This window comes from Mytilus galloprovincialis, chromosome 8, assembly GCF_965363235.1.
Source record: "Mytilus galloprovincialis chromosome 8, xbMytGall1.hap1.1, whole genome shotgun sequence".
Classification (NCBI taxonomy): Eukaryota; Metazoa; Mollusca; class Bivalvia; order Mytilida; family Mytilidae; genus Mytilus; species Mytilus galloprovincialis.
In genome coordinates this window covers 7,775,029-7,783,541 of record NC_134845.1, presented here as the reverse complement: position 1 = coordinate 7,783,541, position 8,513 = coordinate 7,775,029, and the positions used below count along the sequence as shown (strand labels likewise).

The following is an 8,513-nucleotide window of genomic DNA, read 5'->3' as shown; positions in this document are numbered from 1 at the left end:
GACAGATTGTCATTTTATTTGATATACAGTGTAACCTGCCTAATTTTGACACCTGAGTATTCAAACATTCTACTTTGACAGACACATTTTCATGGTCCCAAAATATGCCTATCCTTGCAGAAAAAAAAACTGAATATTTCAACACCCACCTTTATCACACATTTTTTTATGGTCTCCCAGTGTGTCAGATTACACAGGATACACTGTACATTGTTTGTGATTTGAAAATAATAAAAATTTTGATATATGACTATAGTGTACTGTCAGCTTGCAGATGGTAAAACTTCTGTATCATTAAGATGTTAACCAAAAAAATCTCACTTTCCTCCTAAAACAGTATTTTTACAATAGAAAATAATGTAAACAATAACAAAATATATGAAAAAATGTAAAAATATAGCAAAAAAACATGTATTATTTTAGTCATAAATATCAACAGAAAATATGAAATATAACACACATAACACAGTGTTGATAAAAAATGAGCAAATAGAGTAAAAATTATTTGGGCCAGAACTGTGAGATATTCCAAGGTGAATATAAAGTATATGAGGTCAAAAGAGATACTATGATAATGTTCACATAACAGTAATCATGATGTTAGTTACAAGAAACTTTTATTATATTTACTCTTTATCTTATAGAAGAACAGAAATATTAACTCATATATTAGCAACTTCCTTGATTATTTGGTATCCAACTTAAACTCATTTCACTGACATGCAAAATAATATATTTGATATTTTGACCTGAAGTTCTGGCTGGAGTCATTTTTCATGGAATGCCAATTAAGACACTCACTTTCAAGATTATGCAAAAATCATCACTTTCCATTAGTTTTGAATAACAAAAATATTACACAAGTATAGATGCTGCAAAAGATATGTTATAAATTAAAAAAAAACAAAAAACAAACATGTTCTTGAAAACTTGGAACCAAAAGGTCTCTTTGATTGTGTCAAAATACTGGTTCCATCTGGACAATGGTCAACCATCTATCAAATTGAAAGCTATACTTTTTTCTCCATATTTAAGATTTTTTAGTTTTGATGTTTAACTGGGTTTTTTTTTATTTCATGATTAAGAATCTTACAAACTTTATGAAAAAAAAAAACGAAAAAGCAATGTCATTCTGTAACCATATAAAAACAACTTTATGTATTGAACAAATGTATCTTTATCAGATTGAAGGAAATTTGGTTTCATTGTGTTTTCCATAATCAATGGGACACAATTACCTATCATATGTTTAAAATCTTCTATTTTGTACATAAATGTTTATTCAAATGTAAAAATCCTATAAAAATGTAACAAAACCTTTATCAACAATAATAATTCAATAAATAAATAAATTAAATATTAATATAATAACATAGAGAAGGTATGATACGGTTAGTTATTTGGTCCCTGAAAGTCAACTATCACATGTCTTTTAATATGCCATATATCACATGACATTTAATCTGTCACATATCACATGACATTTAATCTGTCACATATCACATGACATTTAATCTGTCACAAATCACATGACATTTAATTTGTTACAGATCACATGACATTTAATTTATAACATATCACATGACATTTAATCTGTCACATATCACATGAATTTAATCTATCACATTTCACATCACATATAATCAGTCAAATATCAAAAGACATTTAATCTGTCACATATCAAATGAATTTAATCTATCACATTTCACATCACATATAATCAGTCAAATATCAAAAGACATTTAATCTGTCACATATCAATAACAATCTATCCATCTTGTTTAACAGTTGATCTTCAGCATTAAAACTACAATAGATAATAAACTACAAGATTGACTAGTCTAGTATAAATAAAGGCAACAGTAGTATACCGCTGTTCAAACTCATAAATCCATGGACAAATCTAAGCATTGGTTCAGTTAATCAATGAAGACTGTTCTTTTGTCTTGTGACTTCCTTCAAGAGAGTGTTGAAAGTCTAGTATAAGTTAGGGTAAAGTTAATCACTGAATACTACAAGCTTGACTGTTCTTTTGTCTTGTGACTTCCTCAAAGAAAGTGCTCATAGTCTAGTGTAAGTTAGGGTAAAGTTAATCACTGAATACTACAAGCTTGACTGGTGGTTTTTCTTTGTGACTTCCTCCGAGAGAGTGTTGAAGTGCTGCTTTTACTGCTGGTTGCAGTACTACTAGTACTTGAGACAGGACGTGAGGTTGATGGACTGGGTATACTAATTGATGTATCTGCAAATTAAAGAAAAGAATTTGTGATCATGGATTGAAAGAGTTTTAGAAAGTTGTAGAAACATTAAATACTGTAACTAGTAACCCTGTGTTTTGACCTTCTAGTGTATTTAAATATTTCTTGTTTTTACTTTCTTCTGAACTTCATATTTTTTCTTATTTTTCTACTTGCAAAAGTAATATAAATTAATCAATCACTTAAATTATATCATTATCTGTAAAACACATATTTATAACAAAACTTGCCAGCCTGAGAGCAACACACTTTAGCCATATTAACAAAAACATATGTCATACTGATTCAAATGATGTTTACGATTGTATTAATACTGTAAGGATAAAATATCGGTGAAATTGCACTATTATCTACTAGTTTTTGGATAAAAATGGAGACCAAGAACTTATCTAAAGAAGGTTTTCTATAAGGGTAATGCATTTCAGAGATAAAATTCATGGAAAAATGGTCCATTTTTCAGAAATATAATAAGGCATTTTACGCCAGCTTCTGACCACATTTGTAATGCTTAGAACACTTAACACTTGCTCAATTTAAGGAATAACAGTACTGTAGTGGAAGAGTTGCCACCGTCGATTAGCGATTAGACAGTCTCAAATGCAGTTTTACAGCCACGTGGAGACATTAAAACAGATATTTGTGACTGTCAAATCCAAATTGACAGTGGCAACTCTTCAACTACAATATTTTTATTCTGATTCTAATGCATTACAAAAAGAATTAATATGTTAGAGCTTGTATAAATTTAAAATAAATTAAAATTTTGTGAAACTTCATGAATGATTTTAGCTCAAAGACGTCATGGCTAAAACTTACAAACTGAAGGTTATCATGTTACCTCTACGATTCAAATTCAAATAAAATCACATTAAAATGGCAATTTTGAGGTAGGTGTTATTTATATATTTTCAATAATATTGTAGTAATAGAACATTTGTTGATCCAATCAATTAAAAATGGTTTGTCCCTCCTTATTTGTTACATAAACATTGCATTATAATTGTTTTTCTATAAATCCATAAATAATTTTCATTTCTTGGGGTTAAAGTCTATGAGCTGATGGTGTTTTGAAACTGTTGACAGGAAAATACATTGAATGAGGAACACATTTCAAGACTCTTGACACAGAAAATATCACATATATTTAAAAATGTTCCACAAGTTTGTTCACACTTTAGGACAACCATTTTCCCTACAACTTTTATTTACTTCCTTTCTGACCTACACATACATATCTAAAGCCAACACCATCTGCACTCTTAAATATAAAGGCACATTTGTTAGTTACAATAAAGTCCTGATTAAATACTGTGTAAGCTTTGTTAAGTAGTAAATAGTACACTTCAAAGTGCATTTTTCTCATTTAAGGTGGTACCTAACACTACAGGGAGATAAATCTGTAAAGTCAGCTTAACGTTTTAATTACGTTGTGTTGTAAAGGGATTATTAAGCTTCTGAATGATCAAAATTAGTGTTTGTCAAACTGCTATATAACCAGTGTAATTTATCTGAGAAAATGGTTGGTTCAAAATTTTTGAAATTGTTTATATTTTTGTTAAAGGGTCAAAGTAAATACTTTGACAAAATTTCATGAAAATTAAACGATCCAAATTAATTATAGTAAAAGTGCTGGGTACCACCTTAATGGGTTAACTAGTACCAATAAGCAAAATCACAAAACAAAACAGAAGCACATTATTTATTATAAGAGCAGTGAATATAATTTTTTTTCCAGAAAACTCTCAAATCGAGCATTTCCTCCAATCAGTGGGTCTTATTCAAACTTTTAAAATCCAGTGATTTGATTGGCTTGATTTAGAGGAAATCTTACTAATGAGAATTTTTTCAGAAAAATTCTGAACACATACAAAGATTACTGCAGAGAGCAGATATTGCTGCTTTGTTTTCTTGTCTTAGCATTTGCCAGTCCACCAACGATTGTGCTAACAGTCTTCAAGGACATTTTCTTTTGACCATCCTCAGTATTTGATGTGGATGGTGAGTTTGGTTTACTTGAAAGGCTTGTGGACATTTCTGAGTTGCACAAAAATATAAAAAAAACTCAGTCTGTAGGACACTCCAGGGGTTGGAAAGGTTTAATAAGTATCAGGTAGGCTAGCTAGTATTGAAACTTAATACATATTTTTTTCATCAGTTAATACTGAAATTTTGTGTTATTTTTGGGAAAGATTTATAGGGATTTTTGCAATTGGTAAAACCTCATTGGTTTTATTTTGCTGCATGTTGAAATTGTTGAAATTACACATCTGGATATGAATTTAAACTGTTTATAGATTTTCTGAGTCTTTGATTACCATTATTTGACACCATCATACCGGTCTACTGTCACTATTTGTGCCCATGGAGGCTCCCAAATGGAAATTTTTAAAGAGCAATTTTGTCCACAATTTATAGCACAACTATATAGAATTGTTCAAATATAAAGAAGCAAATAAACAAAATTAACATAAACTTAAAGATCCCTTTAAAGGTGTTGTACAACATGAGAGACATCTTGCATGTAAAACCACAATGGTTATTTTGAAATGTTGGTAGGCATATATGCACTTTACAATATTTCAATTTAGACTTGTTTATTATATGAAATGAACAAAATTGGGTGATGTACACTCAATACACAATGATTTGTTCATTTGCACAAACCCAAACTTGTTTGCAAACAGTATACATATCATGTCAAAAATAAATTACTAAATAATAAGACACAAACCTGCAATTTTGACAGTTTTGTCTGATTTCTTTTTACGTGGAGTCTGTCTTTCTTCATTCCTTTCCTCACTTTTTTTTGTATTATTTTCTTCCACTTTTTTCTGAACATTTGACTTTTCTTTCTTTAGCCCTGAATTCTTTATAACAAATGACTTTTCCTTCTGGACAGATGGGCCATCCTTACCACCTTGTTTCTCCAAGGACAAGAATCTGTAAGCTACTGATAAATCTTTAAGTAGTTTGTCTTCCTCAAATATCAGTACTCGAGACGTGCCATGTATACTTGCTGTACCAATCTGCAACTGAGTTATACCAGCTTTGTTTTGATGGTCAGGACATAGCCAGGAAATTTTACCACTCTGTAAATAGCACCTGAAAATATAAAACAGAACCCTGTTATGAATATTTATTAACGGTTTTTTTATTCCCCAATAATTTTGTAAATTTGAACCGGTTTTCCAAATTATGTGCCTTCATGTGTTTTCCTATTCAAATAATTGGCCACTCTGTTATTTGATGGACTAAACAGTCTTTTTTGTTGTTTGTTTTACTTCTATGGCATTTTTTTTTCACATCAGAGAGAAGTCAGGTATTGTAATAGATGTGGTCCTCTCTATGTTTGATAGTTTTTCTCAAAGCCCATTGCTAATTTAATTGCTATTTACCTATTTAGTGGACTGATGAACTGGTCTCTGTCCTCACTTTCTGATACCAGTTTATGTATCACTTTGTATGCATCACTGAAGTTCTTGGTATCAATACCTTCCTAGAAAAACAAAAATAATTATATGATCAGTGACAGATTGTAATGACAATAGAAGCATCCTAATATGCATCTTAAAATCTTGTTCATTTGTACCAGAGTTAATATTATGAATGCACATCAGGATGTAGATACTAGCTTTAGGGTAACATGATACATTCTTCACACTTCTGATTAATGTAAATTCAGAAATTATTGAGGGCTATTTTTACATTTTGGAATGCAATGCTATTTGAACAAGTGAAACTGCGAGCTACTGCTCACTGATGATACCCCCGCCGCAAGTGGATAATATTAATAGTGTAAAAATATGCAAGTGTTCGGTAAACAGGAAGTTGTCGAGTGATGAATCTGAAAACGCATCACACGGTATAGCTGACTTATAAAAATCCTGAAACCAAATTTCAGAAATCCTTGTATTGTAGTTCCTGAGAAAAATGTGACGAAAATTTTTAACTTGGTTATCATGTGTAAAATCATACAAGTGTTCGGTAAACAGGAAGTAGTCGAGTGATGAATCTGAAAACGCATCACACGGTATAGCTGACTTATATAAATCCTGAAACCAAATTTCAGAAATCCTTGTATTGTAGTTCCTGAGAAAAATGTGACGAAAATTTTCAACTTGGCTATCATGTGTAAAATCATACAAGTGTTCGGTAAACAGGAAGTTGTCGAGTGATGAATCTGAAAACGCATCACACGGTATAGCTGACTTATACAAATCCTGAAACCAAATTTCAGAAATCCTTGTATTGTAGTTCCTGAGAAAAATGTGACGAAAATTTTCAACTTGGCTATCATGTGTAAAATCAGACAAGTGTTCGGTAAACAGGAAGTTGTTAAGCGATGAATCTGAAAACGCATCACACGGTGTGGCTGACATATATAAATGTTGATACCAAATTACAGAAAGGGTGGATGTGTAGTTCCTGAGAAAAATGTGACGAAAGTTTCATGGGACGGACTGACTGTTGGACTGACTGATGGACTGATGGACGGACGGACTGACAGACAGAGGTAAAACAGTATACCCCCCTTTTTAAAGCGGGGGTATAATTATTGAGATATTGAGAAACACCTGGTTAAATCATATAAAAAAAATCAAAATGAGAGTATAAATTATTTCAATTATAACCCTGTTGCATTTTTGGCAATACATTTGTAATAAAAACATTGCAATAATCTTTGACTTTACAGTATGTAGGTACTACTGGAAGAGGGTATAAATTATTTGTTTTTTATAGAATGTCATGTATGCTCTTTGTATGATTCATGTTACCTTTATCAGGTGTTCTTGATATCAAAAGTTGACCAAAAATTTGAAACCTTGAAAGCTAAATGGTTGTAATGTCTAAAGATTTATCACATAATGAAGTTTACATACTCAAAAGTCTACTTTTACTAATCTCACATGTTTTAAGTATAACATAAGTCTCCAAGGCCTATTCAAAATGGATAAATAAGATGACAGAGGTTCTGTATAATCCATCACTTTCTATTTTATATAAATAAACTCATCATAGTTACTAGGATTAAAATTTTGTACGTCAGACAGACATGTTGTGTGCACAAAAGACTCATCAGAGGAGCTTCAATCAAAAAAAGTTAATAAGGCCAAATAAAGTATGATGTTGAAGGGTATTGTTCCCCAAAATTATGAAAGGTTTTGCCTAATACAGTAACAGTAATTTATTCCCATGGTAGAAAATCTTCAGTATTTTGAAAAATTCTAAGTTTATAAACAGTTAATTCACATGTATGACCATATCATTTTTACTGATTAGATTAATATACTGTTTAACTTTAATTTCAGGACATTTCACTTTGTTCCATCTTTGATAGGTAAGGGGAAGAAGTTTGTACCTTTCTGATATAGTTTAAAAAGTTATCTTCCTTTTATAGATAATTAATTCATACCTTTCTGATTTAGTTTAAAAAGTTATCTCCCTTTTATTGATAATTAATTCATACCTTTCTGATTTAGTTTAAAAAGTTATCTCCCTTTTATTGATAATTAATTCATACCTTTCTGATTCAGTTTAAAAAGTTATCTCCCTTTTATTGATAATTAATTCATACCTTTCTGATATAGTTTAAAAAGTTATCTCCCTTTTATTGGTAATTATTTCATACCTTTCTGATATAGTTTAAAAAGTTGTCTCCCTTTCATTGATAATTAATTCATACCTTTCTGATATAGTTTAAAAAGTTATCTCCCTTTTATAGATAATTAATTCATACCTTTCTGATATAGTTTAAAAAGTTGTCTCCCTTTTATAGATAACTAATTCATACCTTTCTGATATAGTTTTAAAAGTTATCTCCCTTTGATAGATAATTAATTCATACCTTTCTGATATAGTTTTAAAAGTTATCTCCCTTTTATTGATAATTAATTCATACCTTTCTGATATAGTTTTAAAAGTTATCTCCCTTTTATAGATAATTAATTCATTCCTTTCTGATATAGTTTTAAAAGTTATCTCCCTTTTATAGATAATTAATTCATACCTTTCTGATATAGTTTAAGAAGTTGTCTCCCTTTTATTGATAATTAATTCATACCTTTCTGATATAGTTTAAGAAGTTGTCTCCCTTTTTACTTGACAGACAGTTCAAGTTTATAGCACTCTGCTTCAACACAGCATATATCCTAGCCAGGAAGGGTGCAGCATCTTTCAAAGCCTTGTAAATTTCTTCTGACGTTCTATTGATTAAAGACAGAGGTTCTCCAACTACATGCCATCCCTACAGAAGAT

The 8,513-nt window shown here is 30.4% G+C and overlaps 1 protein-coding gene across 1 annotated transcript in view; it reads right to left on the bottom strand.

Annotated features, from left to right (window-relative positions):
- Positions 1-2,037: 2,037 nt before the first annotated feature.
- The window catches only part of LOC143084976 (uncharacterized), a 170,965-nt gene continuing 164,489 nt past the window's right edge, over positions 2,038-8,513 (bottom strand). Inside the window, exons 73-76 of the mRNA XM_076261084.1 lie at positions 8,320-8,502; positions 5,654-5,754; positions 4,990-5,360; positions 2,038-2,242 (exon numbers count right to left, since the gene is read on the bottom strand). Of these exons, the coding sequence (XP_076117199.1) occupies positions 2,094-2,242; positions 4,990-5,360; positions 5,654-5,754; positions 8,320-8,502 (804 nt within the window). The 3' untranslated portion in view covers positions 2,038-2,093. The remainder of the gene's footprint in view (positions 2,243-4,989; positions 5,361-5,653; positions 5,755-8,319; positions 8,503-8,513) is intronic.